At 62.2% G+C, this 19,948-nt stretch overlaps 2 protein-coding genes across 8 annotated transcripts; one reads left to right on the top strand and one right to left on the bottom strand.

Annotated features, from left to right (window-relative positions):
- The first annotated feature begins 2,188 nt into the window (after positions 1-2,188).
- trim69 (tripartite motif containing 69) lies at positions 2,189-5,758 on the top strand. Its single transcript, XM_086151704.1, has 6 exons — positions 2,189-3,716; positions 3,816-3,911; positions 4,054-4,287; positions 4,753-4,775; positions 4,849-4,964; positions 5,045-5,758. The coding sequence occupies exons 1-6, from the start codon at positions 3,111-3,113 to the stop codon at positions 5,587-5,589; spliced, it is 1,620 nt and encodes a 539-aa protein (XP_086007830.1). The 5' UTR covers positions 2,189-3,110; the 3' UTR covers positions 5,590-5,758.
- Positions 5,759-5,918: 160 nt separating this feature from the next.
- Positions 5,919-18,643, bottom strand: LOC147230827 (bone morphogenetic protein 1-like). 7 transcript variants are annotated; one of them, XM_086151701.1, is made up of 20 exons: positions 18,006-18,633; positions 13,298-13,460; positions 13,180-13,262; positions 12,982-13,099; positions 12,681-12,859; positions 12,431-12,536; positions 11,561-11,685; positions 11,285-11,400; positions 10,852-10,954; positions 10,660-10,776; positions 10,439-10,584; positions 9,458-9,653; positions 9,252-9,377; positions 8,455-8,618; positions 8,189-8,369; positions 7,954-8,079; positions 7,100-7,227; positions 6,773-6,986; positions 6,426-6,676; positions 5,919-6,336 (listed from the first exon to the last, which is right to left on the bottom strand). In XM_086151701.1, the coding sequence occupies exons 1-20, from the start codon at positions 18,136-18,138 to the stop codon at positions 6,202-6,204; spliced, it is 2,910 nt and encodes a 969-aa protein (XP_086007827.1). In that variant the 5' UTR covers positions 18,139-18,633; the 3' UTR covers positions 5,919-6,201. The 7 variants fall into 7 exon arrangements, with proteins under 7 accessions (XP_086007827.1, XP_086007828.1, XP_086007824.1 ...); XM_086151702.1 differs by having other exon boundaries at positions 13,180-13,296; positions 13,332-13,460; positions 18,006-18,627; XM_086151698.1 differs by having other exon boundaries at positions 13,180-13,296; positions 13,374-13,460; positions 18,006-18,604.
- Between the last annotated feature and the right edge of the window lie 1,305 nt (positions 18,644-19,948).

A 19,948-nucleotide genomic window follows, 5' to 3' on the forward strand; every position in this document is an offset into this window, starting at 1 on the left:
CTCCCGGAGCCCAGAGCCCAGAGCCCAGAGCCCAGAGCCAAGAGCCCAGAGCCCGGAGCCAAGAGCCCAGAGCCCAGAGCCCAGAGCCCAGAGCCAAGAGCCCGGAGCCCGGAGCCCGGAGCCCAGACCACAGGCACGGAGACGCGACTTGAAGGAAACATTCATATTCTCCGGAAGGACTGGGAGAGATCGAAGGCGAGAGCAGGAAGCAGGAAGCTGGGGCTTCTGCAGCGGTGGAGAGCCTGAGAGACGCCTCCAGAAGGCGGGAAGGAGGAGACCACCTGCAGGAGGGTGAAGACACCTTCCTGAACACGGCGCTCCTCAGGGAGGAGGCATCGGCTCAGAGGGTCAGTGATGGAAGGACCGCCGTGTTTGTCGTCCAGATCGGCGGGACGTTGGCCTCGGGGGTCTCCTGACCAAACCGGGAGATCCTGCCGGAGAAGAGATTTAAATATGGATCTCCATGTTTGCAGATGACACCGTGATCTGCGGTGAAAGCGGGGAGCCGGTGGAGGAACATCTAGAGAGATGGAGGGATGAAGGTCAGCTGCGTCAAGACACTATACATGACTGCGAAGAACCCAGGAGGAAAGCTGAGGCTGCAGGAGATGAAGAAGGTGGAAGAGTTTAACTACCGAAGGCCAACGGTCCAGAGCGACGGAGAGGGTGGAGGAGGGCTGGAGGAGCATCTGCAGGAGAGAAGAATGTCTGCCAGAAAGAAAGGACGTGGAGAAGATCTGGGTAGAAGGATGCCGGGGTCGAGGAGGTTTGGAGGAAGACCAGAAGGGAGCTTTATGGACGGAGGCGACGGCGCCAGGAAGGTAGTCGGTGTGAGAGGAGGTGGGACGGAGGCTGAGGAGACCCTGGAGGGAGCGGCCTGAGGGACAATGAGACACATCTCGATCGGTGGTCGATTGGCGGCGGACGTTTAAATGTCTGTGAAGTATCTCCTTCACGGCACGAGAAGATCCTGGCCGTGGACCGGCTCGGACACAGTTACTGCCGCTAACGCTAACGGGACCTCCGGAGCGGCCGCTAATGCTAATGGAGCGGCTGCTAACGGTAACGGGAGCGGCCGCGAGCGCTAACGGAGCGGCTGGTTGAGACGGCGTGGAAGATTTGGTGACCTCGGTTGCCCCCGCAGGGAGCCGCAGAGCGGCGCTCTAATTAAGACGTCCCTCTAATCGCGGCGTGGAGTTAATGGAGTCCAGAGCAGCTCAGAAGATGTCATTGTTCTGAGGCGCCGCTGTTCATTACAGGTTAATTACACGCCGCCATCGCTGGAGAACTTCCTCCACGTCGAATCCCGGCGGGCTTGAGACACGGCAGATAACCACGGCGACCAGAAGGTCACAGGAGCTCCGTGGCAACAAGACCAGAATATTCTGATCAGCGGTGGAAGCCGGCTGTGGAGATAAGGGGGGACTTTCTTCTTGCAGGCTGTTGCATCACATTTTCCTGGAGAAGCTCAGTGAACCCCCCTTCTCACACACACACACACACACACACACACACACACACACACACACACACACACACACACACACACACACCTTCATCCACTCTCTGAAACTCTGTGATCCTGGTTCCCTCCCACATCCATAAACCCTCAGGGGCCACACTGTTATTTCCAGCTCTTTATTTATCTTCTCATTTGGCCCTCCTCCTCCTCCTCCTCCTCCTCCTCAGGATGGAGGTCATCCCAGCCCGTCTCCACCAGGGTCTCAGTGAACCAGTCACAGCTCGGAGTTGGACAACAGCTGCAACTCAAGAAGCAGAGCAGATAAACTCTCCTCCTCCTCCCCGGCTGCTTTATCAGATTTATTAAAAAGTGAGTCAAACACCAGACACAACTTCTGTCTCTCACAAAGGAGCTGAAGCCTCCTTCTCCTCCTCCTCCTTCTCCTCCTCCTCCTTCTTCTCCTCCTTCTTCTCCTCCTCCTTCTTCTTCTCCTCCTCCTTCTTCTCCTCCTTCTTCTCCTCCTCCTTCTTCTTCTCCTCCCTCTCTCACGCACATACATATTTAAAGCTGCAGTTCTGGTCTGCCTCTTCTGTGATTACATGGATAATCACAGGGTGTAACTGGGCCTCTGTGTGTGTGTGTGGTGTGTGTGTGTGTGTGTGTGTGTGTGTGTGTGTGTGTGTGTGTGTGTGTGTGTGTGTGTGTGTGTGTGTGTGTCTAAAGTTGTTCTGGCTGAGTGCTGGGACCTCACTGAACACACACACAGGATAGGCTGAGGTTGTTTGTGTTTTCTGCTGGTGTAGGACCTGGGTGGTTCCTCTGGAAGAGGAGCAGCAGGAAGTGTCTCCTCCCCCTCCGACACGCCCACACACTCCCAGACATCCCATAATTACTCGCGTGTCCCTGAGAGCTGACCGCGGCTCGCACCACCCCGACCATCATGTCCGGGGACGGCGGCGTCCGTGCGACGTGTCTCACGGGGAAGTCCGGCGAGGACCTTCTCCTTCCTGTCCGGGAGGAACCTGAGCGGCGCCGCCGCCGCGGGACGCTCTCGTCCGCTTCTCCTTGACATCACGGAGCGCCGCGGCGCCCCGGGTGGACCAGCCCGAGGTCAGAGGCGGAGATGTTGAGCCCGAGCGCGGGAGGAGATCCGGCTCCTCGGAGGTTCTTGCCGCTCCTGAGACGATGCGTGAAGGCCCGCTCGGGCCCTCGGTCATCGCGCTAAGCTAACTAGCAGAGGGCGTGCGGCCTTCTTCTCCGCCTGTGGAGAAAGAGTTAGCGTGACCTTTCACCCCACCGATGCGCTCCACGTTCTTCCACGCACGTTGTGAGATCTTTCCGTCAGGCGTCGGAAAGCCTCCCTTCGGCCGCGGGCTCGGAAACCGGGCCGGCGAGACCGAGGCCTCGCGGAGGAGCCGGGTCTCCGAGGAACCCGGACCGCCTCCGTCTGCTGGGAAGCGTGGGCTGAGCTGCCCCGCCTCCTCTTCCTCCTCCTCCTCTTCCTCCTCCTCCTCCTCCGCCCCCTCCCGCCCCTTCTCCACCTCTCCAGCTCTCCAGTCAACAGGAAGACCGGAGGCCGAGCGGAGCGCCGGTCCTGGGCAGGAGAGGAAAGAGCCGGAACAAAGGGGCGGCGAGCGCAGGCCCGGGAATGAGCCGCAACCAGAGGGACGTGAAGAAGGTCCAGGCCGCCTATCTGCAGAACCTGGAGCGGCTCGGCCAGGCCTCCAAGGCGGACAGGAGCCGGAAGGAGAAGGAGGGCGTCTCCGAGCAGGAGGCCATGGAGAAGCCGCGGGCCGTGACCAAGAGCTCGGCTCACAGGATCAGCCGGGACCTGACCTGCTCCATCTGCCTGGACCTCTTCAAGCGGCCCGTGTCGCTGCCCTGCGACCACACCTTCTGCCTGGGCTGCATCGAGGGCTACTGGACGGGGCCCCGGGGCCACGGCCAGGGGGGCTCCGGCTCCTGCCCCCAGTGCAGGAAGGTCTACCCCGGCCAGAGCTACAGGCCCAACCGCATCGTGGCCAACATCGTGGAGAGCTACTGCCAGGGCCTGGAGGAGAGCGGGGGAGGGGCCCGCCTGGCCCCGGAGGCCGAGAAGGCGCCGGCGCCGGCGCCGCGCTGCGGGAGGCACCGCGAGGAGCTGAAGCTCTACTGCGAGGAGGACCAGGAGCTGGTGTGTCTGGTGTGCGGCGTCTCCCAGGAGCACAGGAACCACACCCTGGTCTGCGTCCAGGAGGCCGAGCAGAAGTTCAGGGTGGGTGAGCGCCGGCGGGGGGCGGGGCTTAGGGTCAGGGTCAGGGTCAGGGGGTCCTGGCTCCAGACCTGACCCGAGGTCCTCGCCGTGTCTCCGCAGGCGTCGCTGAACAGCTCGGTGGAATCCCTCAGGGTCGAGCTCGACACGGCGCTGCGGTGCGACAGGGAGGCCGAGGAGGAGGTCAAGAAGCTCAAGGTGAGCAGGAGGTCATGTGACGCGGGTCAGGTGAAGAACGGCGGCGAGCGCGTGTCATCAGCCAGGCGGAAGCGTCCGGATCCACACGCGCGGCACACTGTGAACAAAACAGCTTCTGCTCCTTCCTCCTCCTCCTCCCCAGGAGCACACGGCCGACCTGAAGCAGCGCATCGAGGCCCAGTTCAGCGACCTGCACCAGTTCCTCTACCAGGAGGAGAAGCTGCTGCAGGTGAAGCTGAAGACGGAGGAGCGCAGGGAGCTGATCCGCCTGGACGAACACAAGGCGCTGCTGTGCGTGGAGATCTCCAGGCTGCAGAGGGCCGTGCAGGAGATCGAGGAGAAGCTGCGGCAGCAGGACGCCTTCGCGCTGCTCAGGGTGGGTCTTCGGACGTCTGGGAGACGTTACTGAGTCAGCTAGGAGATGCTGAGCTCAGGGTTCACGGCCACATTGGAACCAGATGATGTGGTGGGTGGAGGTGGAGGTAGATGTGGAGTTAGAGCTGGAGCTGGAGGGGAAGGGGGGCTGGAGGTGGAGGTGGAGGTTTGTCTCACCGCAGCAGAAAAGTTGGGGGCCAGGATTGAGAAGAAGTGGACGTCCTCCTCCAAAAACAAAGGGCTGCAGGACAGGATGTATGAGCTCACTTGTTGATCCGCAGGAAAGGGACTGGAGCTTGGGGGCGGAGCCTAACCGGGGCACCGGCGGCGGGAATTTCCCCCCCGGCCGCAGGAAGGGGGGCGGGGCGGGGGGGCGACACTGACCTCATCTGGGAAGCGTCTCATTCTTCTCGCATTTCCAGTCAAGCTAACCTCCGTCTCCTCCCTCTCCTCCCTCTCCTTGCAGAGCATCAAGGTCCTGCTCCAGAGGTGAGTGCCGGAACGTTCCTCGGTCGCCCCCCCCCCCGTCCCCCGCTGACTCCCCGCCGCCTCCCGCCCGCAGGCCGTCGCCCAAGTTCGAGAAGCCGGCGTTCTCGCCGCCGAGCCTGTGCGAGGGTCGCTTCGCGGGGCCACTGCAGTACAGGGTGTGGAAGTCCATGAAGGCCAGCCTGTATCCAGGTACGCCGCCTCGCTCGCCGTTCCTCGGCCGAGGACCCCGAACCCCCCCGACCCTCAGCCTGTCGCCTCCCCTCCCGCAGTTCCGGCGGCCATCACCTTCAACTCCAGCACGGCCAACCCCTGGCTCAGCCTGACCTCCTCCCTGACCTGCGTCCGCTACCAGACCTTCAACCAGGCGGTGCAGGACAACCCTCACCGCTTCAACGCCGCCCTGTCTCTGCTGGCCAGCCAGGGCTTCACCCACGGGCGCCACTACTGGGAGATCGAGGTCTACAGCAGCACCGTGTGGACGGTGGGCGTGGCCCGGGAGTCGGTGCCCCGCAAGGGGGTCATCAAGGCGCTGCCCGCCAACGGCTTCTGGACCCTGTCCCTGTCCTACGGGATCCAGTACATGGCCGGGACCTCGCCGCCCACCCTGCTGGCCCTGGAGGAGCCGCTGGCCCGCATCGGGGTCTACCTGGACTACAAGCGGGGCCTGGTGTCCTTCTACAACGCCGAGAGCATGACGCACCTCTACACCTTCAGGGAGACCTTCGCCGAGACGCTCTTCCCCTACTTCAACCTGGGCTTCCTGGACAAGGTGCACGAGAACGAGCCGCTGAAGGTCTTCCTGCCCAAGATCTAAGAGACTGTGAAGAAACAGCTGGGAGGCAGAGGGTCGGACACGCCGGGCGACACACTCCTCGCGTCTCCGCCAAAGAGCCTATCTGTCCGTGTGTGTGTGTGTGTGTGTGTGTGTGTGTGTGTTACTTAATTTTTTACTCCCAAACAATAAAAGTGTCTTCTCCAACAAAGACGGTGATGGTTCCACATCCTGATCAACAAACGGGAGGAACGGCTTCGGTTTGACGAGGCTCATCTTTGGACAGGCGATGCGTTCAGTGTTTTTGAAATAGTTTGAAATGGTGTGTTTGTGTTCAGCCTGTGTGAGGACGGTGACGCACACGAAAGCAGGGGTTACAGGTTTTAATAGGGCAGAGCGGTGGAGCCCCGCCCCCTGGGAGGCGGGGCCAGACTCACGGCGGCCGGCGGGCCGTCACGACGCTCCTTTCTCTGGGAAAGTGTTCGGGTGGAACTGGTCTTCCGTCCCGCGGCGAGGGGGTCGGGGGTGGGGGGTCCGCGCCCCCTCTTCGGGGAGGTACGGGCATCGGGGCAGAAGAAGCGTTAGCGTTAGCCTCCGCGGTGCTAGTTGTCTTTTGGTTCGGGGGCAGCGAGGAGGCGGCGGGGCAGCCGGGGGTCACTTGCTCGCATGTAACGTGTCCTGGAACTTGGTGCTGGTGTAGAGCACGTGGAAGCCCTTCTTACTGATGCTGTCGTCCGAACGGAAGATCAGGACGATGGAGTCTCCGGCGGAGAAGATCTCCTCCGGAGCCTGGAGGCGGAGGAGAGCGGGGTTGGCGCCGAGGGACGAAGAGGACCTTCCGGAGTCGCGGTACGGCGACCTTCGGGCCTCGGACTCACCCCGGATCCGCAGAAGCGCCCCAGGCGGGGCGACTTGACGTCGGCGCCGTCGTAGAGCTCCACGTAGTCGTAGCCGCAATCGGGTTCCTCCTCCATCTCGAACACCTGGAAGATCAGCTCCACGCCGTAGCCCTTCTCCGCCGTCACCGCCCAGTGGCAGTCGGCGCCCACGGGGTAGTTGTTGTCTCCGAACTGAGCGTGGGAGAAGAGGTCCTTGGTCTGGACCTCGGCCCGCAGGAAGCCCCCGCACTCTGGGAACAAGGACACCAGGTGAGAAGACCAGACCCAACCGGACCGGACCGGACCGGCAGGAGGCCGAGGGTCCCACCCGGGCTCTTCTGGCCCACCTGATCTGTAGGACGCCTGGAAGCCCCCCTTCTGCACCGAGCTGTCGGAGAAGAAGCGCAGGAACATCTGGTTGAGGGTGGAGACCACGGGCGGGGGCTTCTTGGCGCCGCACACTCGGCCCAGACTCGGGGCGCCGCCGTCCTCCCCGTCGTAGATCTCCACGTGGTCGTAGGCGCATTCCAGGTGCGTCTCCATGTCGATCTCGTTGAACACCTGAGGGTGGCAGGGAGACATGAAGGGAGACACACACACACACACACACACACACACACACACACACACACACACACACACACACACACACACACACACACACACACACACACCAGCTTGATGCGGTGGCCCGGGGTGGTGGACAGGGACCAGCTGCAGACCTTCTTGCTGGGGTATTTATCAGGCCAGTTGGGGCTGCTGATGGAACCAGAGACGCCGCTCACTGCGTGGTCACAGCCGGCTGGAGGTAACACACACACACACACACACACACACACACACACACACACACACACACACACACAGACGGACAGACAGCATGGGTGAGTCTTCCTCCTGGTCATGAGACCTTCAGAAGAAGGTCCTCCTGGCCGCCCACGGTCTGAGATGCTGATCTTGCATGGGGGTCAAAGGTCAGACCTGCTCCAGGGGTCGATGCAGAGACCCTAGAGGTCGTTTCAAATCACAAACACTTTTAAAGTTTTCTAAATGCCGCTGAACTCAAACTCAAACAGACCCTGAGGGCTGTCCAGGTCCTAGAAGGTCCAGGGACCATCTAACTCTGCATCTCCACAGGCAGTGAGGGACCACACAAGTGACCTGCACCTTCAGCTCCACATTCAGAAATGAACCAGGGAAGAAGAAGAGGAGGTGGACACCACGGAGGTGAAGCTGCCACAGCATTCATGGAATAACAAAGCTGAACGGTCTGATGGTCCAAGTATCTTCTGCCTGCGTCGCATCGCCGTGTGAAGAACCCTGTTCACCGTTAGCAAACTCCACCCTCATTCTGGCCAAAAGGTAGATTGTCCTGAACGAGCCCTGGAAACCCCTCTGAGCGGACCAGGAGAGCGTGGACCTCCTCATCACTTCTGCTGACGGGAGTTCCACCGATCTCCAAGCACCTGGGAGTCGCCGTCAGAAGACCCTGCGTGGGAGGAGGAGGAGCGGCGAGCGGCGTCCGTACCTTCCTTGCAGTCGTGCTTGTTGTCGTGCAGCGTGAAGCCGCCGCGGCAGCGACAGCTGTAGCTCCCGAGGGCGTTGACGCACTCGTGCTGGCAGCCGCCGTTCTCCGCCGAGCACTCGTCGATGTCTGCGAGGACACGGGACCATGAGCCGGGAGGGCGGGAAGCCAGCGGAAGCCAGCGGAAGCCAGCGGAAGCCAGCGGAAGCCAGCGGAGGCGGCGGTTCGGCGGACCGACCTGAGAAGAAGCGAGCCTTGAAGCCCCTCTTGGAGACGGTGTTGTCCGACTTGAACTCGATCCTCATGTTGTTGTGGCGCGAGGTGACGGCCTCGGGCCTCTCCGCCCCGCAGAACCTCCCCAGCAGCTCGGAGTCCAGGCTCGGCCCGCCGCGCACCTCCACGTAATCGTACTTGCACACCTGGAGACGAGGACACCTTCTGGAACCGGCGCCGGAGACACGGGACGGCGGCGGCGGCGGCGGCGGCGGCGGCGGCGGCGCTCACGTCGTTGCCCTCGGTCTCGAAGGCGTCGAACACCAGCGTGATGCGGTGCTGGTCCGGGGCCAGGAGGTGCCACACACAGTTCTTGTCAGGAGGATACTCCTTGGGCCAGGAAGGCGTGGAGATGGAGCCGTTCAGACGGCTGATCAAGCCCCCGCAGGCCGTCGCTGGTCGGGGAGGACCAGGGTTCAGAAGATCCAAAAGATGCAGTTAGCTTGGTTATCTACACTAGTCATGAGCGGTGGACGTGAGGACACGTCAACTTCTGGAGGAGCTCGATGAGAGCAGCGTTGGAACAAGCGGAGAGGAAAGGAAAAGGCGGAGAAGATGGAGGCGGAGAGAAGCTACGGGTCTGGTTTGGAGACACCAAGGAGGAGACGGGAGGCAGAGATGGAGGCGGCGGAGGAGACAATGGGGAGGTTCTTCTTTGGGAGCGAGGAGGATGGAGAGCATCGGGAAGGAGTCCGTCTGAGGGACGGCACGACGTAGAGGTTCTGGAGATAAAGTCACACTGAGATGGTTTGGATGCTGACAGAGGAGGGATGGAGAAGATCTGGGCGCAAGGATGCAGAGGATGGAGGAGGTCTAAGGAAGACCAGAGAGGAGGTTTATGGATGGAGAAGGAGGGCAGGAAGGTAGTCGGAGGATGAGACGGAGGCAGGATGGAGATCCCTGAAGGCGGCGGGAGAAGAAGAGCAGAAGCCAAGCGGCGATGGGAGAAGGTGCTGTGAGGAAACGGCGTCATCTGGTGGGGACAGAGCAGGTCAGAGCGGCCGGAGATGAGAAGAGGCGGGACTCACTCTGGCAGGAGGTCCCGTCGGGCGCCAGCTGGTATCCGGGGTCGCAGGCGCACCTGAAGCTGCCCAGCGTGTTGAGGCAGAGCTGCTGGCAGCCGCCCCTGTCCGGCCTGGAGCACTCGTCCACCTCTGGAGAAGAAGACCAGGAGAGGCTCAGCGCCAGAGCCGGACCCCCTCCCGGCCCTGCCGCCGACCTCCGACCTCCTGACCTTTGAAAAAGTTGGCGGAGAACCCCGCCTTGTTGACGGAGCCGTCGGAGCGGAACTTCAGCCACAGCTGGTTGGAGTTGGTCTTCAGGTCGCCGGGCCGGTCGTGGCCGCAGAAGCGTCCGAGCAGCGGGCTGCCGTCCGAGGCGCCGTCACGAACCTCCACGTAGTCGTAGGCGCAGCCGTCGTGTCTCTCCATCTCGGGGAAGAACAGACGGCGGGACAGATGAAGGCGCTGCCGGGACCTTCTCCTATCCTGGAGCTCCCTCCGGTGGAGAGCCGAGGACGTCCACGTGTGAAAGGAGTCAGATGGGGTCAGAGCTCCTCGACCTCCTGGCCCGCTCTTCTAATAAAGCTAATCTCTGAAGAAAACACACCGCGCGCACCAGGAAACCCCGGGTCGGCTCCTGGAGATGGAGAGATGGTGTGGATGAAGACGAAACCCCGGCGATCTCAATGAGTTGGAGGAGCAATGAGGAGAACCTCCAGGAGACCTGAAGGCTCCTCCCCTGGATGATCTTCCAGTGCAGGACGCGGCGGGTCGACGTGACCGGATTAAAGTATTTCCTGCAGTAGTACTCGCAGTACTCCCAGGGACGAATACTTCATGGCTGTCGTCGCTCTGAGGAGCTCCGGGACGAAACAAGATGTTCCTTTGCCTCAGATGGGATGAAGCTTCCTGACCCGGACCCTCCTGAAGGTTTGTGCTGCAGACCCTGCGATCTACGTGGGCCGAGCAGCACTTCTTCTTTCAGCTGGAGGACCGAGTCTCCCTGAGGAACCTGAGGAGGAACCTGAGGAGGAACCTGAGGAGGAACCGGCAACCAGGAGCCCAGATGTGGGCCTGGAGGTGGAGAACTTCCTGCTCATGCGCCAGGAGACACTGAGTCATGAAGAAGCTGGGGCTCTGGGTCGCCATCGGGAGTGTGTGTGTGTGTGTGTGTGTGTGTGTGTGTGTGTGTGTGTGTGTGTGTGTGTGTGTACCTCAAAGGCCTGGAAGGAGAGCCCGACCCCGAAGCCGTGCTCCACGGAGATCCTCCACACACACTCCTTGTTGGCGTGATATTCGTCGGGGTAGTTTGGAGACTGGATCTGCCCGCTGTCCCGCCGCACCTCGCCGCCGCAGACGGCTGCAGGGGGCGGAGCCACACATCGTTCGTCTCGGGCCGGCGCCGTTCCCGTGGCAACGGACGCAGGCGGCGTACCTTGGTAGACGGCGGAGAAGCCTTTGCCCACCCAGCTGCTGCTGCTGCGGAACTCCACCCACAGCCGGCTGTCCGACGACACGATGGCGCCCGGGAGGGCGTCGCCGCAGAAACGGCCTGCGGGGACAGGAAGTGCAGCGTCAGCGCCGCCGCCGGCGCCGTACGCCTCGGACGGACGGGACCCGCACGCACCTTTCAGCGGGGCTTTTCGCCAGAACCCGTCACGGACCTCCACGTGGTCGTACCAGCACAGGTGGCTCCTGAAGAGGTCCATGGACGTGAAGTTCAGGATGATCTGAGGAGAGCAGAAGGGCGGCGGTCAAGACTGAAGGTCTGAACGCCGGCGAGGACGGAGGGTCCGGTTCCCCCCGTCCTCGCCGGCCTCCATCGCTTCTCCTGGACGTGGTCTCCTGGGACCTCCTCCCGTCACACGCTGAGGTTCATCTATCCTGTGAGCTCCCTCTTAGCTCCCTCACACACCAGACATGTTCCTCCAGCTCCACCGCTGCTCTGAACATCTCATTTCTGCTGGGGGTTGGGATGTGGCTTCAGATCCCCAACATCTGGAAGACCTCTTCCATCTGTCTGGACTGAGAGCTTCCTCCCGTCACCTCGTCTCCATCACCTTCTCTCCAGGCGTGACGGAGATCCTCCACACGCAGTGGGCGTACGCCGAGTATCCGTTGGGGAAGTCGGGGGACGAGAAGTTTCCAGTGCTCTCCTGCAGGCTGTCCCCACACTCTGACACACACACACACACACACACACACACACACACACACGGATGGACATTGGAATAACATTGAGATTCCAGGCCGATGAACAGAACAGCTTCATCCCAGTAGATCTTCAGGTCTGATCAGGCCTGAGTGAAAGCCCACCCTCCACCTGGCAGCCTTACTCGGACACTTGTAGAGCTTCCTGGCCTGGGCCACGTCCCCCCTGCTGAGGCGCGTCCTCTGGCCGATGGCCGGCCGAGCGCTGTGCACGTCGTAGCGCGGCAGGATCGTGTCCAGGAAGACGCCTCTGGAGGAGAGCAAGGAACGGTGGTGAGAGGCGGGCGGAGGAGGTCGGAGGAGGTCGGAGGAGGACGGAGGAGGTCGGAGGAGGTCGGAGGAGGTCGGAGGAGGACGCCCGGAGGGAGGCGGGCCTCGACCCCGGGGCGCCCCGACCGGTCCCCTTCGCCTGGCCGGGGCCGGTCGCCGTGGCAATGCGGCGGTGAATGACAGGCATGTGCAAAGCGAGCGGTGAATGGAGGCTGGCAGCCCGGGGCAGAAGGACCCTCCACACCACAGACGTCCTCACAGGAACCCTGGCTGAAGGCCAGGACAAAAACAAACAAACCAAAACAACGTGAGGGCCGCAGGAGACCAGGAGGAGGATCGGAACCACCGAGGCCCTGGTTGGAGGCCCCTGACTGGAGGCCCCTCGCTTGGAGGAACCTGGCTGGAAGCTCCTGGTTGGAGGCCAATGGTTGGAGGCTCCTGGCTGGAGACTCCTAGAAGGATGGCCCCGGTTGGAGGCTCTTAGTTAGAGGCTCCTGGTTGGAGGCCACGTGCGGCGTGGGAGCAGCTGAAGGGCCGCTGGATCCTGGAGACTCTGCAAACGCTCTCCGAGACGTCAAAGCAAAAGGGTCTCCTCTTGTGGAGCTTTCACACCTTCACGCTGGACATTCAACCATTCACACGCCGAGGAGCGGCGGAGCCGCCCCGCCAGGCGCCCGGCCGACCGCCAGGAGAACGTGAGGAGAACGTGAAGGCCTCCCGCTGACCTGGAGAAGGTGTTCCTGGCGTAATGCATGATGCTGCCGAAGTCGTACGTCTCCCCGAGGGAGTCCACCTCGCCGGGCTCCATCTTCAGGAAGTTGTACTCCTGTCCTGTTCAGGGGCAGAACGTCAGAGCTCTGGGTGCCAGGAGGAAAATCTGGAGGGTCAGTGAGCAAACACACACACACACACACACACACACACACACACACACACACACACACACCCTTCCCCGGTGAGCCGGAGCTGCAGTACCTTGCTGAATGTTGTCTCTGATGATGCTTACATGCTCGTCCCGGTCGGGACGCGTGTGCTCGTGCCAGAATCCGATCACGTGGCCGAGCTCGTGCACCACGATGCCGAACTTATCGCAGTTCTTGCCGATGGAGATGGCCTGAGGACCTCCGCCTCGCCGGCCCACGTACGAGCAACACCTGCGCGGGCGAGAGGTTGAGGTCCGACCGGGATCCGTCCTCTCCGCTCCTGACCGGACCTGCGGACGGACGGCCGGCGGCGCCGGAGGCGGAGCTGCGTGGGGGCGGAGCTCTGGACTCACCCGCAGGGTCTGTAGGTGAACACGATGTAGCTCTCCTCGCCCGTCCTCTCGGTGAAGGTCACGCAGGTGTTCTTCTCCCAGTGACGCATCGCCTGGCGGAAAATGGCTCGCTGGCTTCCTGGAAGGAGACTCTGGCTGAGGGCCGGCGGCGGGCGGCGGGCGGCGGGCGAAGGACGGCGGCGTGGGCTCGGGACTCACCGCTGAAGTTGCCGCTGATCACGTACGGGATGATGCCGTCGGGCCAAACCCGCTCGGGCCTGGACGTGGCGGCCCGCCGAGTCCTCGCCGTCACGTCGGACCGGGAGGAGCCGTCGGCTGTAACACACGGGAAACCGGCCGGAGCCGTGAGCTTCTCCTCCGACCCGCCGGCGAACCCGCGTCTCCACGGCTACCTGACTGCGTCCGTCGGGGCCGCCGACCGGCCGCTCTGAACATCTGCAGGTCGTCTTCGTCCAGGGCGATGTCTCCCAGGAAGGCAGCTGGGCGAGACGGACGGAAGGAAGGACGGAAGGAAGGACAGCGTCAGCGCAGGTCGCCGGCTCAGCCGAGGCGGACGCCATCGAGCCCGGCTGAGGGATCTCCTCCCGCCCTGGATCTCCTCCCACCCTGGACCACGTGAGTGTTTTCTTGGCTGGACCAAAGCAGACCTCCGGGTTCTTTGAGTCCGGCCTCCAACGAGATCCTTCACTGCTCCCTCTGCTTTGCCAGTGAAGACCTGGAAGGTGGAGGTGGAGACCAGGTCCTGCACCCCCTGTCCACCTCAGCCTCCAGGCTTCACATGAATGCTCACTCCCGGGGGGTGGGGGGTACCAGGAGGGAGGGGGTTCACCCTGGACCTCCACATGGAGACGTCTAACCCTTCACCCTCTCATCTACACATCTGGACCATGTTGGGACTCCAGAGAAGCTCCTGCATGTGTTCGCACGGCGGGAGAACCCAGAGAACCCTGAGGAACCCCACGCAGACACTCCACACAGGACAGCCTCCTGTGGAAACCCAGCCGGGGACCTTCTGCTGTGAGGACGAGGTTTTAACCCCGGCGTGAACTGAAAGTATGTTAGTCAAACAGCCTTGGACCCTCAGCCCCGGCGAGCCCTGGTCCTCAGGTGGAGGTCCTGCTGCAGCTTCTGGCTTTGCAGTGACTCCCTCCAGCTGGAGTCTTCGACACTGAACCTTCACAAACGTCTCGCTGGAGCGTCTGGCGGCGTGACGTCGAGGGGCAGAGTTGAAGCCCTGAAGCCCTGAAGCCCTGAAGTCCTGCTGCAGCTCCAGCTCCTCTGTTTGATCAGCAAACTGTTTGCTCTGCACACAAACCTGACACTGCTGAGGCCGCCGGCGGGACCTGGACTGAAAGCAGCACCAGCCTGCAGGAGCTGCTGCAGGTCTGCACGCACTGACTCCTCCTCCACCTCCAGCACTGCACACACATACACACACACACACACACACACACACACACACACACACACACATCTGTGGCTGGAACACCGCGAACGCATGCATGGACACGCAGGAGATCTTTGGACATCTTCATTCCAAGAAGTAAAACCACTTCTGTGGCCTGCAGGGTAAACAGAGCTGATGGAGGTCATCACAGCGTGTTCGAGGAACACCCAGTATTTGTTTAGCACTTGGGAGATCCATGTGTGTGTGTGTGTGTGTGTGTGTTTGCTGGGCCTGGTTGTTCTGGATGGTGTTCCACAGAGAAGATAAGCTGCAGGTCTTCTGCGGCGGCGTGAGGAGGCACGAGAGGGTTGGCGCTCTCATCGTGGCAGAATGTTTTCCAAGCGCAGACCAGGACCCGCTTGTTGACCTTTGACCCACAAGCTGGTGCTCCAGATGCTAAACAGCTCCTGACAGGAGGAGCGACGGCCAGGACACCACCGCTGTGGAGAAGAACGGATGAACGTCTTGACCCCAGAGATGTTTTGGTTTTTCCAGACTCGGCCGGAAGCCGATCTACCATCACCCTCAAACCTGGAGCTCTGGGAGCTGACGTTCAGGAGAGTTCTACGTTGGGTTTAGATAAAGTCCTGGTTGCTTGATGTGCAGGCAGAGGTGGATTCCCGGAGCCTCCTCCTTCACCCAGAAGGTCCCTGGTTGGATTCCCACAGGAGGCCTACAAGTGTGGACTCTCCATGTTCTTCCCATGTTCTGTGAGTGAGGTTCCTCGGGGTTCCTCCGGGCCCAAACACAAGCAGGAGGTCCATGGAGACCCTACACGGTCCAGACGTTTGGATGAGAGGGCCAGTGGTTGGGCGTCTCTATAAGTGGCCCTGTGATTGGTCCAGGTGAACCCACCTCTCGCCCAATCCCAGCTGAGGCGGGATGCAACACCCCCCCCCCCCACCCTGGCAGCAGAAACCGCACAGTAGATATGGAGGAGTGAATGAATGAATGCTTCATGTATGGGATTCTTCTGGGATGTCTGGCTCTCCAACCAGCTCCGTCCTGTGTTTGTGGGAGATGTGGATCTTCACCTTCGAGCTCCTGCTCAGGCAGGTGAGGAGCCTCTGCTGGGACGCCCAGACGCCCCTCCATGTGTGAGAAGCTCTCAGAGCTTCCAGAAACTTACACCTGTTTTCCACAGGTGAAGTGAAACACACACACACACACACACGTACATGCACGCACGAGCTCACACACACACACACACACAAACATCTGGATTTCTGCAGTTGAGTCAGCGGTGAGTCCCGCGTCAGCCGGCTCTGCAGCCGTCACGTCTCCGATCTCCAGCCCGGACTAATTCCTGGCACATTTATGTCTTGGTGACGGCCTGTGTGTGTGTGTGTGTGTGTGCGTGCATGTGTGTGTGAGACGGCGGGGAAAACACACTCCATCCGGAGAAAGGAAGCCGTCGGGCCGCTGACGGGAAAGTCGTGCGGTCAGCCCTGCGGGGAAATGGACGCCGCTTCCACGCCGGGCCCGAGCGGCCACGCCGTGACATCACAACCCTCAGCTGACCAGTGTGAGCGCCGCCCGCCAACCCTGCACTTCAGGTCCCGACCCGCCGCCTGCGCCGCTGGAAGGATGATCCGGCTGAGGAGGCCCCGGGCACCAGGGTTCGGCTGGGGGGCACAGCCGTGTTTAAATAGAGCGTTCTTCATGCTAAGGTCACCTCAGGACGCAGGGCGTCCACCCGAGGTCACGGCAGAGCGTCCACCCGAGGTCACGGTGGCCCTGAACGCCTCGGTGCATCCTCACGGGCCGGCGTGGAGACCGCCGTCCAGTCCATGGTACCAAACCAAACCGGGGGAATCAAGATGGAAGCACCTCCTTGCACTGAGGCCAGGGGTCAGGGGTCAGGGGTCAGGGGTCAGGGGTCAGGGGTGTCCTGTGTGTCGGCCGTGCAGATGGTTCCACCCTCCGCCCGTCCGAGCTCGCTGCCGGGGTCGAGCCTCGACGGCGAGGCCGCCTGGACCTCACGGCACCTTCCGGGCCACAGCATTTCAGGAGCGGGTCGGACCGTCGCGGCGGAACCCGCCGAGCACCGAGGGTTCAGCCTCCCGGGCGGCTCCTCGCCTCGTCCTTCCCGCGGGCGGCGAGATGATCGGCCGCGGCGGAGCCGCAGGCCGCGGTTTGTTCCGCTTGATTAAAAGCGGCCGGCGTCCGTGGGATTGACCCGGCGCCCGGCAGACACGGGGCGGCGGCGGCGCCGGCCGTCCCCATTAGAGCGGCTCGGGCTGCTGATGTAACAACCTTTGAAAGGCGCCGCCGCCGCCCTTTCATCCGGCCTTTGAACAGAACTCACTCATGCAAACGGTGACTGCAAACGACAGTCGCCCGCGGCGAGCGCCCCGAGCTTTGAAGCCCGAGGGATTTTACGGGCGTCCAGCCGAGGGCCGCTCTGGCACGGCCTCGGTGACCTCCAGTCTCCAGGCAACCGCCTCGGAGAGGAGCGCTGTGTTTGGGGGGGGGGGGGGGGGGGGTTCCAGAACACACAAAATAATTGGCTATTAGTGTGATTGGAAACAATGTTCTCGCTGGCAGGGGAGGGGGGTTGGGGGGGGGGGGCTCCCGCCCTTTCTGCAAAACGGCGGCGGACTGACCAGCACAAACTCAGTCCTCTCTTTCATCTGGCGTCATTAGGAAGCTCAACATTCAGCCTTTTTCCACCAACTGAGCCGTCCTGAGCCGTCCTGAGCTCACCTCCTGCTCCAGGTCCAAACCCCTGGGTCGGCCCACGCCGGCCTCCAGAAGGAGCGAGCAGGATCTCACCCAAGACTCTAATTCTGAGGTCACTTCAGTGATCTACGGGGACGCAGGGCGCTGCGGCCGCGGCCGCAGGCCGGCGTGCTTCGTGGATCCTCCTCCTGCTGCTGCTTTGGGTCGAGCAGCTGCTGGCGGGAGCCGTCGAGCCGCCGTCCAGTTCGGAACGAAGCGGGCGAACAGAGCGGCGATCCAGGTGAAAGATCGTTCCAGAAGATGCGCTCGACTGAGGTTTAGCAAGCAGGAAGTGCTCGAGAAGGCGGGTGACCACGGAACTACTTCCTGTCGCCCGGACGGACCGACAAGCCCGCTTCCTCCGCCGCTCCGAAACCTACCCTGCTCAAAGGTCCGACCACGGATCCCCGAGACGTCCCTCGGACACCGTCGGCCGGACCGGGCGGTCAAATCTCCCGAGCCCTCTCACGTTTCACGAACGTGGCGCCCCCATCCTGGAAGACCTGCTCAAAGTCTTCCCGTGAAGACCTGGACCGATGGGCCGCGGGGCACCGAGGACGGACGCGGACCTTCGGCCAGAACCAGGGGGTCGGGGTTACGGGACAGAAGACGGGGTTCATCTCAGACTCCCTGATCCAGATGTTGCTGCCGGTTTCTCCACAAACTCCAGAGAAGCTTCAAAACGGGACGACGGCTCAAAAACCAGAGGTGGGCTTCCTCCTCGCCCGTCCGCTGGACCCACCTGGATCCACCCGGACCCACCCGGATCCATCAGGACCCACGGGTCCTGGTTGGGTTTCATCCACAGTGTGCTGATCCGGAATGGCGAGCAGGGAGGAGGCAGAGCGGATCTTACCGGCTTTGCAGGGGTCCTTGAAGTCCACATCCGCGTCCCGCAGAACGAGCCCGGCGCCCGGCGCCTCCCGGCCGGCCGCCGCGGACGCGCACAGCCCGCACAGCAGGAGCAGCACCGGGGGAGCGGCCGCCATGACTCCCCGGCCCGGGGCTCACCGGCGGGAAGGCAGGAGGACCGGAGGAGGACCGGAGGAGGACCGGAACGCACTTTGGAAACTTCCAGAAGAGATGGAGCTCTGGAGGAGGAAGGCGAGGGCGCGGCGGCTCCTCCTGCGCAGGTCCGGCAGAGGGAACGCGGCGCCGGGAGACTCACGCCTCCATCGCCGCTGCGCTGCGGAGAGCGGCGTCCACATACACACACACACACACACACACACACACACACACACACACACACACACACACACACGAGAGCCGGCGCTCCACCTGCACCCGGCGCGGACGCTGACACGAGGGCGCGCGCGTGTGTTTGTGCCTGTGCGTGTGTGTGTGTGTGTGGACGGGGGCGTGAGCCCCGGCTCTCTCGAGCTCACGTCAGCGTGGGTTTCGCCGTGGCTGCTGGTCCCGCTGTCCGTGTGAGCGACCGCCCAGATGCAGTACGATAAAGCCATGTGCGTGCGTGTATGTGTGTGTGGGTCTGTGTGGGTCTATGTGTGTGTGTGTGTGTCCACGGGTCCGCCTGACCGGATTCACCGCCCGCAGGATCCACGCGTGGCAGCAACAAGTGCCCGCCGCCATTCACGGAAACGCGGGCTCCGGCGCGTGCACCCGCTGCGCGTCCGCCTGTCGTTTCTCCTGCGTGACGTCATCGAGGGCTTCACGTCATCTGAGATCTTCCAAGCGTGTGCGCGTGTCCATCAGCTCGACAGAAGGTCCGACCCGCCCTGACCCGGGCCAGGCGCGAGTTCAGGGAGCATCAGCTTCACTGCGCTCACCGCACATGCACGTCACCGCACATGCACGTCACCTCACATGCACGTCACCTCACATGCACGTCATCTCGACCAGATCCGGACGGATCTTCACAAACCATCTTGGCAGATGTTTACAGGACAGGACTGTCCAGGTCCTCCCATGAAGATCCCCAGGTTCCTCACGGCGCTTTAGAACCTCCACAGCATCAGATTTGGACAGAAGCTCCAGGAGAAGTTTGGAACGTCTGTCCTCCTGGATCTCCAGGTCGTCTCCGCTCCGTGAGGGATCTGTGAATCTGAACAGACGTTCCCAGATCTGGACACATCTGACTCTTCTCTCCATCATCCAGACAGAACCTGTGCAGATCTTTACCTGATATCTCAGTCGTCTTCAGCGGATCCACCCAGGTCTTCACACGACCTCCTCAGAAGCTTTAAATAAAGGTGTACAGAAGAAGTTCATCTCGACTCGTCTTTACGGGCTTTTCGCAGAAGCTGCGAACTGAAGTGACGGGACGCGCTGAGGTTCTGGACCGTCCTCCAGATCTTCTCCGGTGTTCTTTGCTGTCCTCCATCAGATCTTCATTCCCGCCCATCTCAGCAGAGCCAGTTGATCCGTCGGGCTTCGGGTCTTTGAGCGGCGTCTCCGTCCGCCTGAAGATCCAGGAGGAAGAGATGATCCGGCGCGGGGACGTTCACGGAGGAAACATCTCGTCCCAGGAACGTCCCTGCTATGGTGTTTCTCCAGGAGGCGTCCGAGGACCGACGTCCTGCGAGGACGAGGAGCGGCCGGAAACGCCGACCCCGAAACTCCGACCCCGAGACCCCGACCCCGACCCCGACCCCAACCTCGACCCCGACCCCGAACGAAACGAGAGCCCCGGAGATCCGGGTGCGAGAGGCCTGCTGTAACATCTGCGCCGGGCGAGCGCTCGAGGTCCAGGTGCGGCTCTTCTGGCTTTCACATTCCCTGCCGGAGATGTTTCTGAGGTCCGCCGCCTGAACGCCAGGCCCGTCGCCATCTGTGTTT

The sequence above is a fragment of the Fistularia commersonii genome, chromosome 9, assembly GCF_037954325.1.
Source record: "Fistularia commersonii isolate RoL2024-O1a breed Wild chromosome 9, RoL_Fcom_v1.0, whole genome shotgun sequence".
NCBI classification, from domain to species: domain Eukaryota; kingdom Metazoa; phylum Chordata; class Actinopteri; order Syngnathiformes; family Fistulariidae; genus Fistularia; species Fistularia commersonii.